Source organism: Pongo abelii, chromosome 9 (assembly GCF_028885655.2).
Source record: "Pongo abelii isolate AG06213 chromosome 9, NHGRI_mPonAbe1-v2.0_pri, whole genome shotgun sequence".
Taxonomy (NCBI): domain Eukaryota; kingdom Metazoa; phylum Chordata; class Mammalia; order Primates; family Hominidae; genus Pongo; species Pongo abelii.
In genome coordinates, this window is record NC_071994.2 from 123,339,315 (window position 1) to 123,367,001 (window position 27,687).

The following is a 27,687-nucleotide window of genomic DNA, read 5'->3' on the forward strand; positions in this document are numbered from 1 at the left end:
CCCAGGCCCACACCCCACCGTCATTCTCCCTGTGTTCATTGTTAGCCAAGGCCTGCCTCCCTAAGGCCCAGGTTCCTGCACTGCACCCCTGTGTCCCAGACAGGGTGAGAGAGGTCAAAGGAGATTCAAAGAAGCCACATCTCTGAGAGGAGCAGGAAGATGATCGTGCCCTCATCAGAGGGAAAAAGTGCATTCAGAAGAACTGCAGCCTGTTCCTCTGGGGACCCTCAGAGAAATGGTCATTCAATACAAGAGAAGTGACAGACCAATGGTTTATTCCAAAGGGGAAAGCCCAAGCTGGATGTCTCCCTCCCCAACCCCTGCAAGCTGGCCCATCCTTCCAGAGCCCCCATAGGCCTGGGGCTGTTGAGACGGGAGATGTCTCCACTGTGCTGCTCCTGGTTTTGTCTCCTCTCCAATCCCTGAGCACCCTGATATGCAACATGGGGGGTAATCAGAAGGAGGAGGCAGCCTCTGACGGGGCAATGGCTGAGGGTGGGGGCAGTGTGTAAGGCACCCTTTGCTGTCAGCCCAGCCACACTCTCCATCGCCAGAGAGAGTGCCAAAGTATAGACTGAATGAAATTCTGTAGGCAAATGGTATAGTGGCTGGTAAATGGTAGCTGGGCCAGTAGCTATTTGCATGGGTGGATTATATCGTGTTAAGGGAATTCTTTATCTCAGCAGAGGTAACAGAAGAATATCTTGGCTAAGGTCAGGCTGCCAGTCAGGAGAAGCCACCCTCCAGGGACCACAGACTCAAAGTGACTGTGGTGGAGACCCACTGCCTGGGTAGGGTGATGTCAAGACACTGAGAGGTTTCCATCCGCAGTGGCCAAGGGCTGCAGGTTCTGCCATGCTGGGCATTGATAGGTAGGACCAGAGAGAGCAGGTCGGGCCAGTCCTCTGGGAAGCAGGAGGTGAGCCACGTGAACGGGAGACGGGTGGCTGTGCTGTCCAGGCACCTGCTGACAACACTGGGGGATGGGGCCTTGGAGAGAAAGGTCTATAGGCTTGGAGACAGCAGGGTGTGGGCGGGAGAGACAGGCTGATACCATGCGGGTACTCACTGCTAGCCCCCAGATCCTGCTAGCCCTCCAGGAGGAGGGTGGTGGGTTAGGGCAGGCCCCACCTATCTCACCCCTGCGATGGGTTGGCCTCTGAGCACAGGAACAACGGTGACCATCTGAGGTCACAAGGCAGGAAAGGAGTCTGAATGGAGTGTGGCCAGTGGGGAAGTTGGAGAAGCCAGAACTGCCCCCAAGAGGCTGGCAGAGGGCTGCAGAGGGCAGGTGCAGGACCAGGCTCCCTCCCACCCAGACAAGCACAGTAGCTTAGAAGGCAAGAGCAGCAGGGTCAGAAGGAAGAGCAGGGGTGTGGCGCCTCGTTCCTTCCACCAGGAGCTCATGGGGCTTCGTTGGACCCAATCCCGTTGCCTTTGTTGACGTAAAATGGCCGGTAGTGAGACTGTGGGGGAAACAAGAGTGTCAGCGAGGCCAGACGACAGATGAGCCCGCTACCTAGACCCACCCTACCCTAACCTGCCTCAGGAGGCAGCAGTGATCCAAGCCCCGAGAATTCTAGGGGCCTTTTGGCCTGATCTGCAAGATTTACCTACCCTGTGATGAGGAGCTGGTCCCTAAAGTCAGGATCTCCAGGTTGGAATCCTAATTAGAGTCCATTCCCATAGTTAGTGGGTGACCTTGGACGTCAGCCCCCCATCACACTGGTCAAAATTTCTCTCCACAGCTCAGGAGGTTCCTCCAGCGCCACCACAGCTACTATTTATATAGCACTTTCTACTCCACAGAACTTCACAGCACTGTGCCGAGGGCTGTATGTGGATGCACTCATTTAATTTTTACAACCACCCAATTAAATAGATTACTATTATCATATTCATTTTATAGTTGAGCAAACCAAGGCACAGAGAGGCTAGGCAACTTGCCCAAGGTCACTCAGCTGGTAAGCAAGGAGCCGGAATCCAAGCCCCAGCAGGCTGCCTCCAAAACCCACACCCCCAGCTGCCAGTTCTCGGCATCACTTCTCTTATGGCGAGGGCTTCCAGCATTTTCTTCGGCTCTCTCTGCATAAATTTCCCTTACAGAGGGGGTGCAGAGAGGGTAAAGAACTGCCCCAGTCTAACACGGTCCCAGGCTCCCCACAGCCCTTTGCCTCTCTTGTCCTGTTCCTCCTCCCCCAGCCATTGGTACAGGGAGCATCTCTGGAGAGAGAGCCCAGTGACAGCTCTCCCAGCCTTCTCCATGTATCGTATCTCCCAGTAATTTCATGAAATCAGCATGCCCCACCCTGCCCAGATAACTTCATCAGGACCCTGAGGAGGCAGCCCTCCAGGATGGAGTGGAAGAGCACGGCTTAGCTGCTGCTCACCCATGCAAGCACCGTCAGCCCCCGGGGGATCTCAGGAAGAGGATTTGTCCCTGAGCTGGGTCAGAGGCTGAGCCCACTCCCATGCCCTGCGGATCCCAATACAGGAGACATCATTTGCCCCTCACACACACACCTCAAGGGTGCACTGCCCTTGGCCCTGTCTCTCAGGGAACTGACACCTCCTGGTCAGCTCCTTGCCTTTGTCTGGTCCACAGCAGGACTTGAGGGATGCTCAGACCTTGCTTAAACCACCTCTTAAACAAAGGAAGAAACTGAGACCCAGGGAGGGGAAAGAACAGCTACTTACTGGCAAAGCAGAGCCTGGACCAGGTCTCCTGACCCCCAGGGGCCAGCCTGGACCCCAAGCAATTCATAGGGCAAAGTGAATAGATTTGGAAATGGCTGAAGCCTTTCTTTGAGGAAGACTGGGTCAATAATATGGGTTGCAGGTCAATGAATGGCATTGTCTGGTTAAAAGCCTGGAGTGGTAGGTGGGCATCAGGGCAAAATGCTCCCCTCACCCTCCCTTCCCCTCCCTGGCTTGAGGTCACAGCACATATGGCAGTTGGAAGAGCTGGGAAATCATCCTAATTACGGATGGGAAAACTGAGGCACAAAGGAACCATTTTTCCTCATGCAAACTCACACAGCAAGTCAATGAGACAGCTGGGGCCAGCCCCCAGGGAAATTGATTCCCAGCTCAGCTTCTCTGCACCCCAGCACCTATCTCCACTCTCCCAGTGCTGGGTGCTTGCTGGACACCAAAACCTTGCTCTGCCAGGGGCCTCAAAGTGCTGATGAGCCTTCTCTCCAGGGCCCCAGGCTCTGAGAGGGTGGAAAAGTATGTAGTAGGGAGGGGAAGGACTGAATCTAGAACAGAAACCTTTTTTCTCCCCATATCTGCTTTCTGCAGTCCTGCTGTTGCAATGCCCCTGGGTCCAGCTCCAAATTACACACACGATCACTTAGCTCCCATCGCCAGCAATTAAAGATTCTCTCCAATTAAACCATCCCCAGCCATTCTTTGTGGTCCAAGGCAAATCACCTCTCCTGCTCTGACCTCCAGTTGCAAGGACGGCAAGAAACAAGGGCTCCGGCCCTGGTTCCAGCAGAGCTCCTGATGCCACCCACATGCCACGGCAGCTGGCCCACTCCTGTAGCAGGGCCTAGAATGGACCTTCAGGAGCAAGGCATTCAGGCACATAGGGGCTCTGCATGTAAACTACAGTCCCCGATCACTGAGGTCTCAGTCAGGGTCAGATATGTCAGATCTAACGGGCACTGGGGATCATCCCAGTCCCCACATAATAAAAAGCAAGAAAGAGTCTCAGAGAGGGTATCTAACTCATCCAGGACGCCACAGTCAGCAGGTGTCCTGGACCCCAAAGCCATGCTTCCCTGTCATGCTGCTCTTCTGATATGCCTGGCCTTGGGTCATTAGATATTGACCCTAAATATATCTAGTCCCGACTTTCCAGCCTTTCCCGCCCCCACATTATCACCCCAATGGCCTCTATGCTGTCAGAACTGAAGAACTGCCCCCAGGGAAATGGGACCCATCTCTAGGAGGAGGCCTGTCCTCCCGCTGGGCTGTTTTACAATCCCAGAGCTGGCAGAACCCAAGCTGTCATTCCACTAGCATAGGCAGCCAACAAGCATTTGCCAAGTAAAAAAACCAAGGCTGCCCACTTTATAGATCAGAAAACTGAGGTCCAGACAGTGTGTGCTTAGCTAGTCCTCTGCCCATTAGCCCTGGGTCTCTACTACCCTCGGCTGTGTACAGGTATTCAGGCCACTGCTGCCTCCTTCTCCACCCCACGGCCCAGAGAAGTCCTCCCACAGGCCCTGGAACCTATTGCCTCCAGGGAGCCCCCTTCAGTGCCAGGTCTCTGGACGTGCCCAGGCCCTCCCGGCAGCACTTCCCTTACCAGCATAGTCTGCTTGCCAGATTTCCAAGTCTGAGGCTGGGCCTTGGGGCTTTGGCTCCGCATGAGGGAGGGATAGCCTGGGAAGACAAGAGACTCAGGTCAAAGGGAGCAGCGCTGGTGGTCAGGGGCCCCCGGGGCCGGAGCAGCACAGCTGCCTTCTCCAAAGTGACCACCAAGCATCATCCAGCCCATTACCAAGTGCAGCCGCCTGAAGACGCGTGCAGCAGCCAGGGTGCCGCAACCGAAAATCCTGGGGAGGCTGGCCAAAGGGAGGAGGCAGCAAAGCAGACAGAAGGAGGAGGAGCCGGCCAGGTGGGCTGGACCAGGCAGCAGGGGAGTGTTGCCCCCACATCCAGCACAGCATCGCGCTGCTCTGCAGGGATTTCCACTCACCCACCCCGGAGGTTTACGCCACGGGCCCCCCCCTTCCCAGAGCCCAGAAGCGCCACGCATAAGCATGGCCTGCCAGAGTTTCCCGGCAGGAGGCGCTCACTTGGACTCCCCTATGCTGTTTGGATGATGCTTCCCATTCACAGAGCCCCACTTGTGCCAAGCACTGTGGAAGGGACTTTGTAGATGTCTCCTCACTGAGCCTGGCCCCTGTATCTATGAGCTCAGCAGTTTGCTTGAGTTGCACAGCAGCAGTCAGGATTCCAAACCAGGTGCTGGGGAGCACCGCAGGCAGGTGGGGGACAGAGTGCCGGAAATCCAAAACCCAAATTCATGTTTTTTCTCCCCGGCTCTGTGGCCCCTCCCCTGTTTCACTAGCCAGAGACTAGGGCCTAGAGAAGGGCAGGAATTTGTCATTGTGGCCGCCACCCAGGGTTAGGATGGCAAGCCCGAGAGGCCTGGAGCAGGTTAGCTATCTGAGCTTGGTTGCAAAGATGCTAGTCTAAGGCAGGGCCGCCTTGACTCCCTGCGCCTCAGCCCAGACAGACCTGAAAGGAGCTCTGGTTCATAGCACAGTGAAGGCACTCTCAGTGTCAGCCATCAGCCTGCAGGGACGCCTGGGAAGACACAGGCCATGACCTGGATGCTGAGGCCCTCAAGAAATAAGCAGGGTCTGTCCTGGGCCAGATCTCTGTTGAGTGAGAGGCTGCATGCGGTCTGTCTCGGGAAAGCCCCTCTCCTGCCCTGCTCTAAGCGAGGATGAGCAGGTCAGGCTCATGATGAGCACTGCCAGGCTGCCGGTTGGGTTGGCCCTTCCCAGGTTGGCACTGAGCAAGGAGGAGGGGGAGGAGGCAGAGCAAAGAACCTGGGTCTCTTCCTGCATCTGAGGGTGGGGGCAGCCTTGGAAAGGGGGGTTCCAGGGATCCTGAGTGGAGATTAAAAGGAGTAATTCAGGCCTCATCTCTCAGTTCCCAGAAAGAAAATCCCATGCCAGCCACGAGAGAGGGGAGAATGGAAACAGGGGTGGGGTCAGGGGGGCCCAAGACACCCGCCTTGTGCAGCAGGCAGAAGTCCAGATAGAAAGTGTGCTGGGGTGGCAGGTGAGGCATGCATCCCTCTCCAGGGAGCTCTGGGGAGAAGGGACCGGCACACCCTAGAAGTGGCAGAGAGCCCCCCATGTCCCACCTGCCCCCGCTGTGGAAGAGGAAAGGGGAGGGATGGAAAATGGGCAGGTACCGGGATTAGTTTTAGACAGCCCACTGCGACCCAGTGGTTTGGAAAACTCTGCAGTGGCCTGTCCCAAGGTGGTGAACTGATAAGGGGTTTTCCCAGTGCCTGCTGGGAGAGAGAGAGGCATTAGTGGCACAGTGCTGGTCCCAGATGGGCCAAAAGGACCCACACCTCATTCTGGGGGCTGCTCTAAATCACACCTGAGGGCGGCCACCTCCCCTGCCAGGTGCTCTGTGGTCCAGGCTTCAGCAGAGAGCAGAAAGGCGCCTGCTAGAAGCCAAACAGGCCGAGGCAAGTCCTGGAGCTCCCCAGGCCCAGATCTGGGCTAGGACATGCCCGGGGCTCCTGCAGGCTGGGACCCTCCACCCATAGTCCTGTCTCCTCCATCTTGCCGGCAGCTCCAAGAATCCCTGTCCTGGGTATAGCATAGGACCCTGGGCCGGAAGGGACAGCTGAGTGATGAGGCCTCAGAGACCACTGCTCAGGGGTCTCTCTGCCCTGCATAGCCCCTTTCCCTCTCCTGAGCCCACCCAATGTGCTGATCTTGACTTCCAGGCCAGATGTTTGGGGTGCCAGAAGAGAGACAGGGTTACTCCCACCACAGCCATTAGAACTGTCCCTGGGATCTTTCAGGAGATACATGAGGGTCTGGGGCCCATAGCTGGGGTCTGATTCAAGCCTGCCCCCTCAGGATGCCCCCAGCACCAGGGGACAGGAGGCATCAATCACTCTGCCTTGTCAGAGTGCTGGGGAGCACCGCAGGCAGGCGGGGGACAGAGTGCAGGAAAAGAGAATCAGTCTCAGGGGGACTTAGGGTGGTCTGGTCCTGCCTTTCCCAAAGGGGGGCCTGCAGGATTGGCTCTACAGGATGCTGGCAGGTGCTCCATGGCCACAGGACCCCAGAGCCATCCAACGCTGGGAGTTAAATAAACTCTGCAGTAGGAGAAGCAGCATCCTGAGGATCAGAGAGGTGCAGGGTGCAGGGAGTATGGCATGTCCCCCCATCCTGACCACTGAGAGCTGTTGTTGCAGCGTGTAGTTAGAGACTAGAGAGTGGTGAAACAAGCCCTGGGAAACGCTGATGTGGCCCAGCCCCCACCCCTGCCCTCATTTTCAGCAAAGACCATGGTGGCAGCTCCCGGGCTCTCAGGCCAGGCCTCTCTCCTTCACGAGGTGAGGGAGGAACTAGCAGCTCAGGGAAGAGACCCAAGCAGGGCTTGGGAGGTGTGAGGCAGCTGCGGAGGAAAGCAGGGGCCAGGGTGGGCAAGCTCACCTTTCAGGGAGAAGGAGGAGCTGCCTTGGACGACGGGCAGGTCATTGTCAGAGCTCTGAATGCTGGAGGAGTACTCCCAGACCCGGGAGGTATAGTTACCTGGCAGGACAAAGAAGGGCTATCAGGCCCCCACAGCTGGGAGTGGGAGAGGAGGCAGGACCAGGACACAGCCAGGTCTATAACTCTCCAGCCGCTGGCCACAACTTAAGCCAGGATGCCACTGTGTGATCCCAGTGACGCCTCACCCCCATCCTTCTGCCACCAAAGCTGTCTTTCTAAAATATAAAGCATAGTCTGGTCCCTGCCTTACCTAAAGGCCACTGTCCTCAGAATAAGGGGCAAAGTCCCAAGAGCAGCCCACAGCTCTGTCGTGAGTTGCTTCCCCCAATCCCCACCACCCACTCACCATCTCCCATTCTTGACTTCACCTCTGCCCTCCCTCCACCACTGGACATTCAAACCAGGCTAAGCCTGTGTCTGAGACACTCCAAATTCTCTCCTGCCCCAGGCTATGTGCCCAGACCCTGTCCTCTGCCTAGGACACTTCTCCTGCTCGCCACCCTTGGCAATTCATGGGTGGGGTCTTCAAGTGTCAGCTTACATGGCACCTCCCCAATGTCTGCATGTGCCTCAGCTCCATCCCCACATCGTCCTGCACCCCCTACCCTCTGGGTCACAATTACATGTTCAATTGTCTGTCTTCCACAGTGAGCTCACATGAACTGGGAATGTGCCTGTCTGGCCCCTGCATCACACCTGGTGCCTGGCACAGAGCCTGGTTCCTGGAAGGTGCTCATTGTATGGTTGATGGATAGAATGCATGAACCAACGAACAAATGAATACAAACACATCCTAAAACTTGGGGACGAGACAGTTGATAGTTGCCAAGTTGAATAGGCTAACACACGCCCATGTGCAGGCATGTCCTATAGTCCAGAGGAGAAGAAGGCAGTGGAAAGGGGGCACTGGAGTGGGGGCACTCAGAGGGCACTGGAGTGGGGGGCTCAGCGTCCCCATGGGTAACGCACACTTCTCCAGCACCACACCCCCACCTGCCAGGCTTGAAGCATCAGTGACCTCCTTAGTCAAGCTCACTCCTTAGCTGCCTGTGGGGAGGGCTGGGGGCTGACTTTCAGACTCAGGGGTCACAGATGGCTGGGGTTGGCCACCTGCCCCAGTGCAAAGCCCTCCCACAGGGATCCCAAGCAGCTTCTGTAGCAAGGCTTCAGTGAGCATGTCCAGCCAGGGCTCCGCGAGGCCAGACACCTTGCCCTTCTGTTCACTCATGCCTTTAGTCTCTCTCTCAACAACTGCTTCCTGACCCCCTCCCACTTTTGAGCTCTGGGCCTGTAGCAGCGAACAGGACAGACACAGCTCTGTCCTCAAGGTGCCCACGGTCTACTGCATATGTGGAGGAGGGGGTGCCACTGGTCACAGCTGTGAATCCAATTCTGGATGTAGAGGCCCAGGCATTGCTCTGGTGCCCCTGACCCTCCAGTCTCCATGAGTCTTGCCCTCACTGAAGAGTCCTCCAGTGCTATGTCTGGGGTGGGGGCTGACCCAGTCCCCTCCCTCCCCATGCATGGCTGGCATGTGGCCAGGAGCCCCCAGGACAGAACCAGGGCCTCCCAGAACCAGGTCTCATTGAATGCATGGCCCTGCCCTTGAGCAAATGGTCCCCTCAGAGCACTGGGCAGAGGGAGACCCTGAACTTAGCAGCTCCCCCTGGGGAAGCCACATCCCCACCCCCATTTCATCACATCTGGGTCTTAAGGTGCTGTTCGTTCGCCTCACCGCCTGGAGCTCCAGGGCCAGCCGCATTTCCTGCCGTGCCTTCCTTTCCAGTCACAGCCACGTTGACAACTAACCACTGTATGACTTTTCACTACAGAAGTACTCAAATCAGTAGAGATTCTCTTTGGGTCCTCATGCCCTCATACTTGCTGGGAGGGGTTCCCCACACTTAAGCCCAAGGTGGCTGCTCAGACCCAGTTTTCCCCAGATCCTTCCTCAGGGATCAGAAGAGCACATGGACTCAGGGATCTCCAGGGATGCCGAGATTCCTGGCTGTTTTTCCTCCAGCCTAACTAACGGTGTCCCTCACGCATGTACACACACACACACACACACACATACACACACACACACATTAAGCTCGGTAAGTAGGACCCCTCCCTACCAATGCCTGGACCCTCCACTCATCCCAGCTTCCCACATTCATCTCACACTGGGGTCCCAGCCCCATGCCCCTGGCCCCACCTCTATGCCCCTCCTGCCTGCACAGCCCCACATGAACTCTGTGCACCCTGGAGCTGAGCCACCACCTACCTTTGGTGCCATAGAGATTGTTGAAATTCTTCTGGGTAGTCTCCTTGGTGAAGCGGCCGGGAGACGAGGGCTGGTATGATGTCCGGGCTCCACCTGTGAAGCAGATGAACAGGGCTGTCATTGCAGAAAATGGTCCCATCAGGACTCCTTGCCCCCAAAAAGTTGCCCAAGTGCCCATCACAGGACCTGGATTCCACCGTTGAGAGAGGTCCTTTGGGTCTGACATAAGTCAGTCAACTAACTTATCACCCAAATTGGCATGCTTTTGAGAGTAGAAGGGCTCTGTTAGTAACCATGCGGAGAGCATCAGCATAAACCTGGAGAGGCCATGGCAACCACCGGGGCAGAAGCAGTGGGCTCTCAGCCACGTGAGGGTGGAGCCTCCTGGAGGTGGCCTGATGAGCCAGGAACACCTCCCAGGGGCCCACCCAGGCTGCTGCTTCCCGGGAGATCAGAGCCTCCATTCACAAGTGCTTTCCTTCCCGCACACCTGGGTTCTCACAACAGCCTTGTGAGGAAGGAGTGGGGACTGATAACCCCACCGACACCCAGCTGAAAACAATGAGCTCCCCATGCGTATTCTAGTCCTCTGTTACCTCTGTCCCTCCCCACCTGACCCTCAGATGACACCACACCCCCAGTTCCAGCCCCGCCAGTCCTTCCTGTAAGCCTTTGTGCCTGTGGTCCCTGATGCCCTCTGCCCTTCGCAGTCATGCTCCCTCTACTGAGCACAGGTTCCTGGAAACTCACCTCTCCCGGGAAGGAGTCACAGCCACTGTCAATCCCACTGACCTCAAAGCTCCCAGACTCAGGACCCAGTCCCTTTAGGGGCCTTGTTTCTTTCATCTCCTTGGTGATTCCTTCGTGTCCTCCCCCCAACTCCACCCTGAGCCTGGGAGCTCCCAGAGGGCAGATTTCCTGTCCCTCCTGTCCTCGGCACAGGCTATCCACAGTACTTGAGCAGGGATGCTGGGGGAACCTGTTTCTTCCATCGCAGACATCATAGACTGACTCACAGTGCAGAGCTGGGAAGTCTCCCAGCATATGAGCACAACCTCCCCTCTCTTCAGATACGGGTACTGAGGCCTGCCCAAGATGCCCCAGGCCCTAGGCCCTTGGGGTGGCATCATAGTGGGTGCTGCTGTTCCCTCAACCACCTCCCTACAGCCTGCAGGAGGCTCAAACTGGGCCCTCAGTCTCCTACAGAGCAGGAGAGACCCGCAGGAGCCCGTCAGGGCACTCGATGGCACCCCAGGGCCTGGTCCATGGATGGAAGGGAGAGACAGGAGGGACAGGGCCGGGCCGAGGCCAGGTAGGGGTTCTGAGGAGAGGGGTGCTGGGGCTGGCTGGTTAGAACAGCTTATCCTCTCCCAGAACTTGCCCAAAGGCACAGCACCCCAGGCAGGGAGGAGGCAGGCTGGCCGGCTGGGGCCTGGCCCACACCAGGAATGTCAGAGGAGGGACAGCCCAACAACCAAGAAGCCCAGGGGTTGTTTTCAAACTGGGTGGGGCGGCACAGGTGCTTTTCTGTTGAGCTCATGTCTCCAAATCCCCCAAGCCTCTCCCATTGTGTGTGTGTGTGTATATGTGTGTGTGTGTGTAAGACGTGTGTGAATTACTGATTAGCTCCCGGAGGCTTCCCCCTCCCCAGCCCCTGTGCCTTACCATGCCTCCGTCCTCCCCCAGCCTCCCTCTCCCACATGCACAGGCACACACCCTCATGGTCTGAGGGCCGGCACACCCACCCTTATGTAACGGGTATTGCTGTGGTTTGTTGCTGGCGCCCAAGAATGTGAGAGGCCACCACAGGGCAAGGACAGGCAGGCACTGGTCTGTGCTAGGCCGGCACCTTGCAGGCTGGGACTGTCCAGGGCCTGGGAGGGAGGGCCAAGGGGGCCAGGGTGCAGAGCCAGGAAACTCAGAAGAGAAGGGACCACTCTCCCTACCTAGGGGAGCAGAATGGTCCTGGGGTCGGCAGCCATCTCACAGGGCTCAGCCCCTGCAAAACCTGAGCCAAAGCAAAATACAGCACTGGCCTGGCAGAAGGGAGCCCAGGAGACCTCCAGAAGGAAAGAGAAGCAGAGATATGGGCTGGAAGTGAGAAGGCAAGGAGGGCAAAGAGGGGCTGCCTGTGTGGCCAAGGAGGAATGCCTCTGAGAAGCTGGCACCAGGTAACTTCTCATTCGAACCAGGACACCTCTGAGAGCTAACGCCGACGCTGTTCATCATCACATCAGGACAACACGTAGATGCCAGGACTTTACCAGGCAAACTGGACATGGCATCACCCCCACTCAGAAGAAACCTGGCTGAGAGTCACTGCACGGACTTTAGGGGCCCCTAGGCAGCAGGAGAGACACTAGGTCTGGGGTGAGGGGTTCCCTCTTACCTTTGGGTGTCAGGTACATGGAGTATCTCTTCATGGTGTCCGGTGCACTCCACTCACCCCCGAAGCTGTTCGTGTAGTTGTTCACATAGCGATGGTCACCACCTAGGAAGGAGAGGGTCGGGTCAGCAGAGGAACCAGGTGGAAAGGAGGAGCCAGCCCACTGGGGACTTTTGGGGCTCAGATGAGTCACCCCATAGGCCTTCCCCTATCTCCCAGGGACAGCCAAGTTTCCCCAACCTCACAGAATACGACGCCCTGCCCAGCATTCACTCGGTTCCTGAGTTCTTGGTGGAGAAGGTGTCTGCAAAGAGCCATCCACCCTCTTGGACTGAGCCCTTGTGAATAAGATTGTGTGCACAGCACTTCCTAGCACTTCACCTTTACCAGGTGCTATTAATGCCCATTTCTTATTTGATCCATACATCAACTGTGGTTATATCCCCCTGAGACAGATAAGGAAATTGAGACTCAGAAAGTAAGAGAAGCAGTTTGCCCAATGTCACATGCCAATAAGGGCAGAGTTGGGGATTGAGCTCTGGCTCCCTACTTCCGAGTTCAGTCCCAGCCACTGCTGGCAGCCTAAGGTGAGGGGATGAGGTCCCAGTGTTGGCCTCCATGGCCCAGGGATCCAGGCAGTGGAGTGAGCTGCTATGGCAGGGGCCACTCACCTGCAGACCCCCTAACTCAAACAGATCTGCTGCTCGATGCTTGACTTCCCTCAGCCACCTCTACCCCATTCCTTTCTCTTTAGACTTCCCCGTGTTCTACTTTCCCTGTCCTTCCCTCTCTCTCTCTCCTGAGCAAGAGGAGGAATGTGCCGAATGAGACCCTCATTCTTCATCTTCATCACCGGCGCCTATCAGTGTCCTGGTGCACAGCAGATTCTCAAAGAATAAACAAATGCCCTCCTAGGTGTTAGCCCAGCCCTGTGCCCCACAGAGTCCAGGATGAACTGGCCTGGTGTCTCTTAGTGCAGGGGCCTTTGACGGTGTGGATGAGTCCCTGGTCTGGTGGGCAGGCTAACATCGGGGAGGAGTGGATGGTCACTCCACTGTCTGACTCACGGGCCACCACCTCCTAGAGCAGACACACTCCCAGCATCCACACGGCAGCCACAAGAAGAAACAACACAGAGGCAGAGGAGCCGCCCCCACGGCCCCAGGCACAGGCGTGGGCTACTGAATCAGCAGTGCCCATCCCTGCTTCTGCTTGCCACCTCGCCACACACCTCGTACAGGACGCAGGGCCACACCTGTACAGAGGCCGTGGCCAGCATTGTGACCTAGAAATGGGACAGTGAGAGGCCAGGAGACTGAACAGTTTCCGCAAGGCTCACCCTACCCCAGTCTAGGCCATCCCCCCAGGCCTGGCCGGACCTCACCAGAGGAGTTTCCCTGCCCGGTTTGTACCCCAGGGACGATGATTATCACACTCCTCAACCCCACTTCTGCAGCCACCGCCAGCCGCAGCTTCTCAGATAAGAGGGCATGGGAGACTGAATAGCAGAGTGTTCAACCCCGCCGTACCCCCTACCGAGCTGTGCGCCCTTTGAAAGGATGCTTCTCTGAGCCTCAAACTTCTCGCCTGTAAAATGCAGTACACCCCGCAGGGAAAATAAGGTAATGTGCGTGAGGAGCTCAGCGAAATGCCCAGCATCGAGGGAGCACTCAATCATTGTCAGCTGTCACCATCACCATTAGCATCATCACTATTGTCATTAGAAGGAGGATTTCGGGATGTGAGTGCCGTTTGAAGCCAACTGATTGTCTTGCTGAAATGGCTTATCTGTCCTTGCGTGTGATTGAATGTCCCCCATATTTCACAGGGACACCGTGTGATATTGCCATCACCAAGGTGCACAAATGGCTTCCTGAACCCCAACCCTTATGCACACTCTTATCCCCCTCACCCCCTTCTCCTCCCCCAAAGAATCATATGCTGTGTCTGGAGAGCAATCAGGGGTCCTTTCCTTTGGGGTATTCACGTCTAGCAGTCATTAACAAGGCTGTACTCTCAAGGCCTCGTGCAACGCCTGGGACACTGGATGGGGCCTTGGGGAAAGTGCCCAGGCTTCAGGCCCTAAAGGGACTGGGTGGAAAAGGACTTGACGATGTTGTTTCTCAGGTTCAGAGGTTTTCTGTGAGATGATTCAGTTGACCTCTGAGGGAACAGCATGACTCAGAAGAAGAGCTGACTTCAAGGGAGCTGGTGAGTCACAGAGACACTGTGTCCCACCATCCCCAGCCCAGCTCAACAGGCCAAGTCCAGCCTCTGGGCTCAGCACTGCTCAGCATGGCCACGATGACAGGCAAGTCCTCCCTCCAGGCATGCCTGCAGTTCTAGGTCATGTCTGCTAGAGTCTGCAAAGCCACCAGTTTGGAATCTGGCCCATAGTAGTGGCAGCATCCACACAGCTGCTGGGCTGGGCCCGGCAATTAGATGTAGATCTGAATGAAACCAGTCTCTGAGTTTGATGGACAACCCACAGAGAGGAGGCATTTGTGGAGCCAGTGCCCAGGATGTCCCTGCTCTGGAGGTCTCTTGCTGTAGTTGCATAACTTTGGCAGCAAGTTCAAAGGAGGAGGAGGGTTAGAATCCCTGTATCCTAGTCCAAACAGCCTGAGGAAGGGTAGGTGGGTGGGAACAATGAGAAGAAGCTCACTGGAGGCCAGCCCGTGTCAGGCAGCAGGAATTGATTTGGGAGAGAAAGGTCTATGGCCTTGCGGCCCAGCCACGAGAGGGGACCTACCGTTCTCCATGTGGTTCCTCTCAATGAAGTTACGGCTCAGGTCCGCCTTGCACATCTTCTCAACGTGGCGCATGCATACATTGAGCAGGTCATCCTTGAAGTTGCCTAGCGACTGTCCCAGGCCCTCCCCCTCCAGCAGGACATGATAGGTGGGCAGGGGTGGGGGGAGAGAGTAATTGCTCATCAACGCACCAAATTCCTACCAAGAAAGGAAAGAACCATTAACTGCCTGGGTCTTCATGAGCTATGAGGACGCTTCTCTGCCAGGGGCTCTCACAGTGCAGCTGGGGGTCTCAGCGCTGCAAGCCCCACTCTTCCTCACTGGATGTTTGTTTCTTCTGTAACGTGAAAAGGTTCAACTAAAACCCACTGGATGCTAACATCCCTGATGGCACTAGCATTCAGATGTGTGACTCCACGACTCCCACCTCTAAAGTGGGTGCATCTGTTTACTTCATAGGATTTATGAGAGGGACACAAACTGCAAAGACTGGGAGTGAACGCACTAAAGAAATGCAAGGAATTACTATAGAATTTGGGGTCAGCCATGGTGGTATTTCTTTCTTTCTTTCTTTTTTCTTTTTTTTTTTTTTTTTTTTTGAGGCGAAGTCTCACTCTGAGATCCAGGCTGGATCTCAGCTCACTGCAACCTCCGTCTTTCAGGTTCAAGCAATTCTCCTGCCTCAGCCTCTCAAGTAGCTGGGATTACAGGTGTGTGCCACCATGCCTAGCTAATTTTTTATTTTTATTTTTTGTATTTTTAGTAGAGATAGGGTTTCATCATGTTGGCCAGGCTGGTCTCGAACTCCTGATCTCAGGTGATCCACCCACCTTGGCCTCCCAAAGTGCCGGGATTACAGCCGTGAGCCACCATGCCCAGCCCACAGTGGTATTTCTACCTTTACATGCCATGCTCAGTGCTGCCTTTGCACTTCTCATTTCCCTTACTCCTCACCAAAGACTCTGTCCTCCCTCTCAAATCCTAACCGGCCTCCAAGACCCAGTTCAAACTCCACCTCCTCCACAAAGCTGTCTTAGCTTCCTCCAGCCCGCCTCCCCTTCTCTGAGCTTCTACAGGCACTTATCTCCTGAGCCATATGCTTTATCATTTAATTACACACTTTTCTATACTGTTCTCTAATTGTACATGTCTTATCTTCCCAGCTGGATTGCAGTTGCTTGGGGGCAGAAACCATGTCTTGTACTTCTCTATTTGCCACAGCACCTGATAGAGTACCAGGCATGCAGTAGTATCCAAAACACTCTAGCAGATGGAAGGATGAATGGATGAATAGACAAACGGACTAGATCCAAGATAACAAATATGCAGCACTCCTACACCACTCCTCCTCTACCCGATTCACTGATCTCACAACTCTTTCCTACTGAGCACAGAGCACTGCTAGCACATATCAATTGAAGTTGGTAAAAGGTGATATTTGTGTGCCATCTTGAGAGTAGGTAAAGAAATGGATTGGATTAAAAAAATTAAACAGGGAGAATGGAGCCTGGATAGATGGATGAATGGATGGATGGTTGGATGGCTGGATGGTGGATGAACAGATAGATGAATAGGTGGATAAGTGGATAGGTGGATGGATGGATGATGGAGGGGGGTCTCGAAAAGTGGATTGTGAAATCGAGGGCTTGAGTGACAGAGGAGTGGCTTGTTACCTGCAGAAACAACACAGAGTCGCTGATGCTGTGCAGCTGCTCCCGGGTCTGCTTGTCCTCATGCAGCACCTTGGCTCTCTCATCCAGAGCATCCACGATCACCTTCACTTGGTCCACAGCATCCTGCTCCCGCTGCTCCAGCGCAGCCCTCACTTCCTCCTTTTGCTTCTCCAGGTCCCGCACCAGGTCCCGGAAGTTCTGCTCCAGGATGGCCTTCTCATTGGTGGTGAAGCTCTGGAGGTCCAGAGTCAGGGAAGGGATTAGGCAGGGCTTTAGTTAGGGAAAGAAATCACCCTAGTCGGGTATGTCTTTAGGTTTCCAGCACAGAATCAGGGCATTCCCACTGCCCCAACCTGGCAAGCCTATTTGGCCAAGAATCTCATTCAAAGGCATCACTGAGGGATGCCACCTACTGACAGAGATAGCCAGGTTTGTTCACAGCCCACACTTCTTATCTACCTGTGGCTCCTTCCTCTTGGTGGGTCGATATGAGCCATCATTCCCTGTGGGCCCCAAAGTTCTCCCATGGGTCACAATATGCTCCCAGAAACCCTAACCAGAACCAAACATCATTCAGAAAATGAATGTATATGTAGAAATGTGTATTCAGAAAATGAATGTGTATGCTGGCTGTGTATATAGTCAGGGTCAAGCAGGCAGTGATTTCAGATTGTAGTTTGCAATTACGCAAACCATGGCAGATATACATTTAGCCATAATGGCATAAGTAGATAAGAAATGGTGTGTATTTGGTGGCTGGGGAGTCTGGTGGGCAGAACAGACATTGGAGGACATTGGAAGACACACTGGAGGAAAGTCTGGGGTCTTTACTTGCTGGGTTAATATGAAATGGGCATTAGGTCACAGACAGGATCCCACCTGAGTGCCTGGCTCAGACTGAGAAGGGGAGTTGGTGAGAATGTCAGAGGAGGTGGGAGAAGCCAGAAGAAACACCTTGGGATGTCTATGTGGGCCTGGGACTCAAATGGGAGCCAAGGCCTGCCTCTTTCCAGGCAGGCCAGGTCGGGTAACGGAGCAGCAAGGTGAGCTTGGGGGCTGCTCACCTTGATGCGGTCCTTCTCCTTCTGCCACTTCTCAGCTTCATCCTCAATCTCAATGATCTTGAGCTGCAGCTGCTCCTTTTGCAGTGACAGCTCCGTCTGCAGAGAAAGAGCCAGGATTGGCGAAGTCAGGGGGAGGAGATGGAAGAGAACCAGAGAACCAGGGAGCGGGTCCACTCAGGGGGCACACTCACAGCCAGGGCTCATCACTCATCTATTCAGCTCTTCATTCAGCAAACATTCATCAGGACCTCGGATATGCCAGGCACCATGCCAGTCGCCAAGGATCTAGCAGTAAGTTAAATACCATCTTGCTGTATTCTCAGGCTACTAGGGCTGGATATCCTAGCCATGTCTTTTTAAGGGCTAAGCCTCTGCCTGTCTCCTCCACCCAGCATGAGCAGGAGGGAAACTCATTTACAGGGTGCTTGCCCCTTTCAGTGGACCTGGAGCAATGGGAAGAGAAAGGAAGGGGACCCAGCCCAGCTCAGCCCAGCCCAGCCCAGGGAGTGTCTCGTGGCAGTAACAGTGTGCAGCGTTTCTATGGCATGACGTAGGGCTGTGCTGCAAGCAGCAGCCAGGGTTGCGGTTGCCGCCGGCGTGGACTCCGTCTGGGCAGGCACAGCTATAAAACCTGTTTATGGGAAAGGGAAGGCGTTCTGCAGTTTTGGCAAGACAGAGACTTTTACCCAGGGGCTCTGGGGAAGGAGAAGGCTAGAGAGGAAGGCAGTGTAGAGTGGAAGAAGAGGTTGTAGGGACCCCTGCTCAGGAAGAGGACACAGACTGTTGGGGTCTGGGGTGGTTTAGGAAGAGGTTGTATCAGTAGCACACTGGGACATTAGCTTTCACTCCCATACTCACCTTTCATTTGGGGAAATGCCCTTCTCTGAAAAGCAGTCACAATAGAGACAAAAGGAGAGGCAGGAAGCTAAGGCCAATCCCATCCAGCCAAGCCTCTGTTCTGCTGGGCTGCCCTGTAGGACTCTCAAAGCCCCTTCTAACATGGACAATAGGTGGATGATCTCCACCTGACAGAACAAAGCATCCAAGAGAGCCTTGGATTGCTCCAGATCTCCCCACTACCACTGGGTTTTGAATGCAGAGTCCCACCCCTTTCTCTGGCCATCTCCTTGAGGAGCCCAAAAGAATAGTCAAGGTGAGGAAGCCACAAACCTCTAGGAATGGGAGTCCCATCAGCCAGGAGTCATGAGCACCTGGGAACATGCATCACCACGCGGCACACCTTCTGAACGCCCCACCGGGTCAAGGGAGTGCTAACAGGGGACCTGCTGCAGGCACCCAGGGAAGTGGATCCGATGGCAGCTAGAGCTTCCCTGGATTTCCTGGAAAAGGTGCCCAGAGGGTGGGGAAGGCATGGGGCAAGAGCCACGGAGCTTCCCAGAGAGTCCTTGAATCCCTGGCCTCCCCGACCCCACCACCACATTCCTGGGCTCTCCAGGCAGGGAGATTCAGAGATGTTCTCAGTAGCATTTGCCCCACCAGCAAAGGGCTGGAAATGCCATAGCATGGAAAATACCATCACCAGAGATGGAAAAGAGGACCTAAGGAGATGAGGATGGAGATTTGGCCCCATCTCTGGAAAAAAAGGCTGGAGAGAAGCCAGCAGCCAATAAATAAGGTGGTGAGAGAGTGGAAAACAGAGAAAGGAGGCCCACTGTAATGGCAGAAACTCAGCCCTCACACTCTCTGATGATGCAGAGCTCAAGAGCCCAGGAAACACAGGCTGGCAGATCCCACAGCCCCAAAGGCCTCCGAGGAGGCTGGACCTGGCAAACAGATCTGAGCTGTGAGGAAGAGTCCAAGAGAGTGGACTGGGGGTCTGTCCCAAGCACCTTTCTCATCCCTGGAGAACTCCTGAGTGAAGTCCAAGGTTGGGGAACAGCTGGAGACCCCCAACCTCCTGAACCAGCTCAGTGATGGAGGAGTTGGCACCTGGGTTCCTCACCCCACCTTACCACCCTGAGAACAAGGTCTGATGGAAAGGAAAGCAGAGAACAAAACAAAATCCCTCCCACCATAGGCCAGGGCCCAGCGCTGGTAAAAGTCCTGTCTCAAATAGGAGATGGGCAGCCCTTCCATGAAATGAGCAATGGTGGGCTCAGAGGGAGCTCCCCGGGAGCACAGGACAGCAGGTGCCTCTGAAAGTTGCCTGGCTGCTCTGTGCCTCAGTAGCCCTGTCTGGTCCATGGGAGCAGGAAGAGGACCTGCCTCCCAGGGAAGCTGTGGGATGCCCTGGGATTGGGAGTGAAGCCCCCAGAAAGCATTTGGCACAGCGTGAGCACCGTCTGAGCAATGGTTCCCATCATCACTACTGTGTGCGCACCTTCCGTGGACCAGGGGCCAGGCTGGGTGCTGTCACTCACACCATGCTCGGAGCAGTGTATGCAGCGTGGTGGGCAGGTGGGTCCGGCATTGGCAAGTGAGGAGCGCAGCAGATGTGGTCAGGCGAGGTGTTGGTGGTGTTCAGTGGTGAGGATAGTGTATGCTGTTGGATTGGGATCCAGATGGAGTGTGTACACTGTCCAGACACAGAGTGAACAGTAGGGAGTGCAGAGAGAGGCTGGCGAGGTCAAGACACTGGGCTGAATGCAAGATGGAAGCGTAGCTCGTGGATAATTGAAGATTGAAGGACACTGGTGGAAGTGAAGGAGGACAGAAGGGGATGAGGGTGGACTAACCACCTGCAAGTGGAAGAAGGTCTGACCAGAGAAGGTGAAGGCCACGAGTCGAGTGCCTGGAGTGAGCAGAAGTGCACAGGGAGACAAGGTGAGGGCTGCATGGTTGGGGCTGCAGAGCAGGAAAGGTCTCCCCAGGTGAGCGTGGATTCATTGGCCAAGACAGATGAAGGAGACAGTGAGTTCAGGGATGCAGAATTCAATGGGGATTAGAACAAAGAAGTGTCTAGGCCAAGGGCAGGGAGAGGCCAGTCCCCCGGGAGTCCATCCTGTGTAAGGGAACCAGGGAAGAGGGCAACAGGGCTAGTTGAGCACCGAGGGGTGGAGAGTAGTGCCAGAGGTGTTGGCGGATGATGTGGAAACCTGTGAGGGCAGGGTCAGAAGGGGAGACTGTCTGCAGCTGTGGGCGGAAGAGTCGGTCAGGGTGGAGGAGAGACTTGGCCTCCTATTTCTTTGGGGCACTGAAGAAGTCGGACACAGGTTGGGAAGGGGCCCTGTTCCCACAGCATGTCTTGCAAGACCGGCAGGACACAGCGGGCTCCTGGAGTTCCCTTGGACTGGGAACTCTGTGCTGCTAGAACGGTCCTTTTTCACCTCTGGGATGAGTCCTACCCTGTCGGGGGAGGAGCATTTGGGGTGACACCTAGGGGTGCACCTCGTGTCTGTTCAGCTCTTGGCAATTTTTCCTGTATAGGAACTAATATAACATGGGAAGGTTTAAAAGACGCTGGGCTCTCCTTCAACACTAGGAGAGGGAAGGAAGGCAGTGTTGATTACTGAGCATCTACTATGTGCCAGGACTTTTCTCCTTTAACCAGCAAAAGCCTCCTGTGGAGGTAAGTGGCATTATCCCCCCCATTTCACAGGTGTGAAAACCGAGGCCTGTAAAGATTACACAGCTTGCCTGAATTCTCACAGTTGGAAAGCGGTGAGGCCAAGCTGCAACAACAGGACTCAGATCCTATTCTGTGCCTTAAGAGGCGCACCTAGAGGTGGTGGCACTAGGCTGTCCTGTGTGTCTTCTGTGGCATCGTCCTTCCCCTTCACTCCTGCTGACCTAAGCCCTCCCATGCTCCCTTCACCTCGCAGATGGCACTTTGGCAGTTCCATCTCTTTCCTTTTGCCCCCGCTTCCCTCCCAGCACCCTCCCCATTGTCCTCTGAGGCCCCAGCTTTCTCTCTCCCTCTCTCCCTCTTCCCTCAGAAAGTGGTTGAAGGCCCTGATGGCTGACAGGGCCTCTGATCCCCACAGTCCCGCCCTGCCCACGCCTCCCTCCTGACTTCCTACTCTCCGCTTCATTCCTCCCTGCCCAGGCCTGTCCCTAAATGACTCCTTTGTTCCCTTCTCCCACACCTGTCTGGTTGCCTCTTGCTCTCTGATGCCAGGAACGGGCCCTGCATGGGCCACCTAACCTTGAAATCCTTCAGCCTTGGATGAGCAGAGGTTTTCCCGAGAGCAGACAGGTGGTGCAGCAGCTAGCAGTGCCTCAACCTGGATGTGGTCTTCAGGTGGAGACACACCTGAGCATCCACCTGGATAGGTGTACCTGCACTGCCTCCAGGGAGGAGAGGACTGGTCATGATCTTCCCCTGGCCTGAATTCACTACATGGGCCGTCGGCTGTGACATTTGCCAAATGAGCCAGTTAATTGCCAAATTTGTACTCTCAGACAAACGGTAATTATCTGGATAAGAATCTGAAATGCTGGATAGATTTCCCCATCTCCACCTGGACGTCAAACAGCCCAGGATCAGTTAGTCTGCTTGACTGAGATTTACTGTTCCTTTTGCTTCCTCACAGCCTCAAGTCAGGGGAGGGGTGAGATGGGGCAAGGAAGGTATCACCCTGGCCATCTCCAGGCCAAGAGTGGGGAAGAAGACAGAATGCCAGACCCACAAAGTGTTAGCAGCCCCCTCAGTCTCCTCCTTCACCTTGCAGATGGGGACGCAGGCACAGTGGGAACCTCCCCTCCCTGGGCCTTGGTTTCCCTGTGGTGAAATTGGACTAGATCTCTGATTCCCAACCCAGCTACACATTAGAATTCTCTAGGGAGACCTTTAAAATACCTCCTGGGCTAAGGCCTGGAAATCTGTGTTTCAACAATTCACCAGCTGATTCTGGTCTGGGGATTGCTGTTTGGGAGCCACTGGACTCGGTGATCTCAAGAAGACCCTTCCAATCCTACAGGAACAAAAAGGCTTAAAATAGCGGAAAGGAATCCCAGCTCTGCCACTCTTGGGTGCTGCAACTTGTGTAAGTCTCTTGACGGCTTTGACCTTGTTTCTTCATCTACAAGTAGCACATGCTGGGCCCAGCACTGGCACTCAGGTGTGTGCCATAGACACTGGGTTGTCTCCTGCCTGCCTGTCACTTTGCTCCCCTGCTTCCTGTCTCCAAGCCTCTTTTATTTTGTTGTTTCCCCCTTAACACCCAGAGAGGTCCCCCTACCTCCTTTCTCACCCACCCTGTCCCAGAGCAAGCATTCTCCCCCCAAAGTCACCAAGGTCTCCAGGGAAAGTGGGCCCAGCCCCTCCAGGGCACCCTGGCCTTTAGCCCGGCTCCCCTTCCCAAATCCCAGAGAGCTTTCCTGGGCAGACCAGCGCTGCTCAGAAATGCAAGGACCAGCAGCTGCCCACGCCCAGCAGCCAGTGGCTCAGCTGTCGTGTTAGAATTGGGCAACGAGATGAGAAACAAAGCCACAGATGTGGTGAGAGAACTGAATAGAACCAAATGGTGGGGTTGAGAGAGTGGAGGAGGTATGAGGCTGAGCCTCTCCAAAGCAATGCTCCTAGCTGAGTGACCTCCACACATGCCTCGTCATGCTGCCACCCCAGAGCAGGCCAGACCCATGACAGGGCAGGGCCCCCCAAGAGCAGCCAGCCATCCACCCAGGAGGTCTTAACATCCTGGCCTGCTGAAGCTTGAGATAGGCAGAAGGAAGGGCCATAAGACACAGAAACAGATGTACGTGTACATTTCAATCTCACCCACCTAACCTAGCCTGGGAAGTGTTCAGTGGCAGAGGGGAAGACAGGAGGACATGTATGAGGCCTATTGTGACATTTGGGGTGGAATTGGAAACATGCTGACCCAGGGACCACCAGAGAAAGGTGCTGTCATGTTGTCACACCAAGTGATCTTTTTCTAACAGAGACTCTGCTCAGAGTCTGTAGGTAGAGCTGAGGCCCAGAAGACGGGCACCCGCAGCCCTGGGTGTCATCTTAGCCTCACACAACCAATCGAGGCAGGTCTGAGGCTATGTCACCTGGGTCTTCACCACTGGCCTGCAGAACAGGTTCTGAACAAGGCTGCTTGCAAACAGCTATGTGTGGGCTGATGTTTGGGTCTGCAGGAGATGCCTCAAAAGGATGCCAGGACTGGCATGCTCATTCACTTTGGCCCATCTACCTACTAACCCTGCTCTGTGCCAATGTCCCCCACCTCTGACATTCCAGCAGAGCCAGGCCGAGACAGCCCGTGTGCCCAGCTCAGTCTCCTGGCTTCCTGGCTCCACTTCTCCCTGCCTAGCCCTATGCTGCAGGTGCACATGTGTGTGCACACACACACACAGGCTACCTGAAGCTCCCACCATCGCAGTCACTTTAGGGCACCAGGCATTTTCTCCTAAAGCACACATATCCCAATCCCATCTCCTTGGGGCCCTTTCCCTGAGGCACTCTCAAACACTGGAAGAGGGCTTAGGGGGCTTCCTCCTCAAACAAGGACCTTGGACCTTCCTCTGTGCCTGTGTCCCTATTTGCAAGGTGAGGGAGGACACTGAGGGGGTTGCTAATACCTGTTGGCCTGGCATTCTGTCTACTACAGCTTGATGTTGACTTATAGCCGCTCTGCATAACTAGGCGGGTGCTCCCCAGTCCTGTTTGGGTGTATGAGCCCTGCCTCCTGACCTACATCATGAGCCCTCCCTCAAGGAAGAACTGTGAGTCCCTCAGCGGCCCCCATGCCAGAACCTGAACTCTGAACTCTGAGCTCCTGGCACATCCAGATGACCCGCCTGCCCACCAGAACCACCTTTTCCAGGGGTACCCAGGCTTAAGCAGAGATATCCTTGGCTCAGACCAAATTTGAGTCCAAACCCACATAGAAGATGATCAATAAGAATGTCCTTTGCTTGTAGTTGAGGTGGGAACATGAACCTTCCGCCTTCTTGACACCTCTTTGCCCCCTCCTCATCCTGAGGCCTTGAAGACATTTCTAAGAATTCTAGGGCTCTGTGGGGTAATTTGAAAACCAACAATCTAGCCTCACCCCTTGGGAGATTGAGACTGAGAATGGAAAGGACTTATTCACAGCCTTACAGTTAGTTAGAGGCAAAAACTGGGACTGGAACTTGGTCACATTTCCTAAAACCTTGTTTGAGGCTCTGCAATTTCTCAGCTACTGTGATGAGGATGATTGCCTCTTGTTCTGTCTAACCTCCCAAGTAAACTCCCCAGAATGAGTTTCATGGCCCCTGTCCCATCTATATCTCCCAGTATGAAGCCTGAGGCCACGCTGGGGTCGGAAGATGGGGGAAGCTGGAAACATCTTCCTGGGCCAAACGAGGCTTCTGGAAGGGATCTGTGAGTCTGTTCCCCTCTCTACCTCGGCCCTTTCTGTCCAGGGGTGTGGGTGAGAGATGAAGGGAGAGAATAATCAACCAGCTCCTCTTGGTCAGGAAGGCTGGGCAGGAAGGAATCCTGTGCTGTCCAGATCTGAGGTGTGCAGAAGCTCTTCAGGAAAGTGGAGTTCACTGCTTTGGAGGCCAGGAAGGTTTGCCCCAGGAAAGCCACCCACTGCAGGAAGCTGTGTACCTTAGGGAAGAGTAAGCCCGACATCTGTGGGGCAAAGGGCAGTGGCCACAGCTGGGCCCTTCGCCCAAATCACCTTCCCCAGGTATGCTACATCCACAAGCCTGCACTTGCCTCTGCTCCTCCCCATAGAAGTACAGGCACAGTCACATAGAACTCATGCAAACACACTTACGTATCACATACACGAATACATGCAAACATCCACAAAGGCACAAAAACACCCACGTGCACATAAAATAAACACATATACAGATGCTCCTCAACTTGTGATGGGGTTATTTACCAATAAACCCATTGTAAGTTGAAAATGTGATAGGTCAAAAATGCTTTTAATACACCTAGCCTACCAAGCATCATAGCTTAACCTAGCTTACCTTAAACGTGTTCAGAGCACTTATATTAGCCAACAGTTTGGCAAAATCTCCTACTACAAAGCCTATTTTGTAATAAAGTGTTGGATTTTATGGAATACTGTACTGAAAGCATAGCACTTTCACATCATCGTAAATCAAACCATCCTAAGTCAGGGACTAGCTGTACATGTACGCGCCATCCACACACAAACTCCAAACTTCCCCAACAGTGTCCGCGTGCAGGAATAGGTGTGTCCACACACAACCACACACACAAAACACAGGGCCCAGCTGGGAAAAGGATAAAGGAGGCTGTGGAAGAAGTCAAGAGACCAGCTGGGGATCAGCTAGAACAAGAAGCCACTGTACGACAAATAAAAACTATAAAGACAGCAGGAAGGACCTTTCAGTGGGCCCCAAAATTCTCTCCTTCTAGTATCTTTCCTCACCCACAACTCATTCCCCAGGGGCCAGTCCCACTTAGATTGGAGGAATTATCTCTTCTTCAAAGAAAAAAAAAAAAGAAGAAGAAGAAGAAGAGGAAGAGGAAGAGGGAGAAGGAGAAGAAGAAGAAAGAAACACCTCAGCCAGGCACAGAGCCCAGGAGTGAGTTCTGTGCTATTGGGTCATGCTCTCTAACCTGACTTGAATTTATCCTATGACTTTGGTCAGGCCCCCAATCTTTTCTTAGTCTCCATCTGCTCATCTAGAAAATGTCCCTGTCTCCTGAGACCTTAGGGGATTGGGGAGCCACCTCTGATCCCCAGCTGGGATTAGGGGGGACGGGGGGCATGAGGGGAAAGAAATGTTTTCTAAAAGAGCCAAGGACAGTAGAAACTTAAGCCCCAAACCCGAGGAAGCCCCAGTGGAGAAGATGAAGGTCGGAGGGGTGGGGTGAGAGAGGAGAGGCCTGGAGGGGCAGGAGGGGCCCCAGCGCTTACCTCCTTCTCGGCCTTGGCCTCCTCCACCGTCACAGTGCTATGATTCTTGTGCTCCTGGAACATGCAAAGGTAGCAGATGCAGGTCTGGTCGGTCTGGCAGAAGAGCTCCATCGTCTTGCCATGCACGGGACACTTGCGGGCCTCAAAGTCCCGGATGGGCTCGAGCAGCTGGTGGTCTCGGAAGGCGGCGCCCTCCAGGTGGGGCTTGAGATGCAGCTCGCAGAAGGAGGCCTGGCACACCAGGCAGGACTTGACCGCCTTCTGCTTGTTGCCGATGCAGGAGTCGCACAGCACCTCCTCGGAGCCGGACTTGGACCGTAAAAAAAGGCCCGTGTCGGCCCGGGGGTAGCTGTTCCGCCGGGTCTCCCCGGGCTCCATGATGGACACCGTGGGCTTCCGGGACTCCGAGAAAATGGACTTGCGTAGCTCGCCCTTTTCGGCAAAGGTAACGGGTGGCTTCTTGGCAGCCCCCAGCTGGAGCCCTGCGTACGGCGACCTCTTGCCTTCCATAGAGTCCATGCTGAAGTAGTTGGAGTTCTTGTCGTCCCCAGACTCGACAAACTGGATGATGGGTCGCCGCCACTCATTGCCCGCGAACAGGGCGCTCCTACCTTCCCCTGGCTTCAGGGCGCTGCCCAGGCTCTTGCCCTCAGCTGCCTCCCCGCCGTGCCCGTTGGTGGTCTTGGCGTCCTTGCCGTCAGCCTTGGTGCCATTCTCCAGGCTGCCACTGGGGCCCGACGGGCTCCGGGCATCCCTGGCTTCTGGGCTCGACCCGTTGCTCCTGGAGGCATCTGCAGCTTCCATCGCAGGGTGCTTGGCTGAGCTGTTTCAGGATTGCTAGGGTTCAGGATAGGTGACCTTTCTAGCAGGCGTCTCGGCAGGGAGTGGGGCAGGCAACCACGGGGACTAGAGACACACCTGTGAGGAGGAGGAGGGGGAGGAGGCGGAGGAGGAGGAGGGGGAGGAGTGGAGGGGAGGAGCAGCAGGCACAAGCCTGACACAGCGGCCCGGGAGAAGCAGGCAGCCCCGCAGCCAGCAGAGCAGATAATTGCACGGGAACCACGCCCTGCACATTCATCCCTAACCTGATTTTTAAAAGAAGTGTTTTTTCTCCCCCAGCTTAATTATTTTCCACAACTCAGCAACCAGTTGGGCTGCTTCCCTCTGACGCACTTGCTTCTCATCCGGGGAGCGGGGAGTCTCTGTCTTCACAGGTGGGCAGGCTTCACTGCGCCCAGAGGCCCCTGGGGCAGAAGGTGAGGTGTCTGCAGAGGCCTACGGGACACAAGGCTGTTAACTGGGTCACACAAGCCAAATAGCCTTGTAATTTGCAGGCCTGAGTTTCAGAGGAAAGATTGTCCACCCTGGGACTGTAACGCTGCTTTTCACCTTAAGGGGGAAGGATGGGTTCCGTTTGATTTGGCCACTGAGTATTGAACCCTACTTGCCAACCTCCAGGCACTTTCCTAG

At 55.0% G+C, this 27,687-nt stretch overlaps 1 protein-coding gene across 2 annotated transcripts; it reads right to left on the bottom strand.

The window, feature by feature from the left end:
* Nucleotides 1-258: 258 nt before the first annotated feature.
* Nucleotides 259-27,103, bottom strand: TRIM29 (tripartite motif containing 29). 2 transcript variants are annotated; one of them, XM_002822590.5, is made up of 9 exons: nt 26,218-27,103; nt 17,417-17,512; nt 16,353-16,586; nt 14,679-14,877; nt 11,930-12,031; nt 9,541-9,633; nt 7,212-7,310; nt 4,319-4,395; nt 259-1,466 (listed from the first exon to the last, which is right to left on the bottom strand). In XM_002822590.5, exons 1-9 carry the CDS (start codon nt 27,019-27,021, stop codon nt 1,404-1,406), a joined length of 1,767 nt encoding a protein of 588 aa, XP_002822636.2. In that variant the 5' UTR covers nt 27,022-27,103; the 3' UTR covers nt 259-1,403. The 2 variants fall into 2 exon arrangements, with proteins under 2 accessions (XP_002822636.2, XP_063567540.1); XM_063711470.1 differs by lacking the exon at nt 26,218-27,103 and adding an exon at nt 17,721-17,919.
* Nucleotides 27,104-27,687: the final 584 nt, after the last annotated feature.

Bases quoted from the DNA above. Each gene is read 5' to 3' on its own strand.
- TRIM29 (XM_002822590.5), bottom strand. From the start codon at position 27,021: ATGGAAGCTGCAGATGCCTCCAGGAGCAACGGGTCGAGCCCAGAAGCC. The intron at 16,587-17,416 runs GTGAGCAGCCCC...CTGGACCTCCAG, and splicing joins AGGAGAAGGACCGCATCAAG to AGCTTCACCACCAATGAGAA. The intron at 4,396-7,211 runs GTGAGCTTGCCC...TTGTCTTCCCAG, and splicing joins CTCCTCCTTCTCCCTGAAAG to GCTATCCCTCCCTCATGCGG.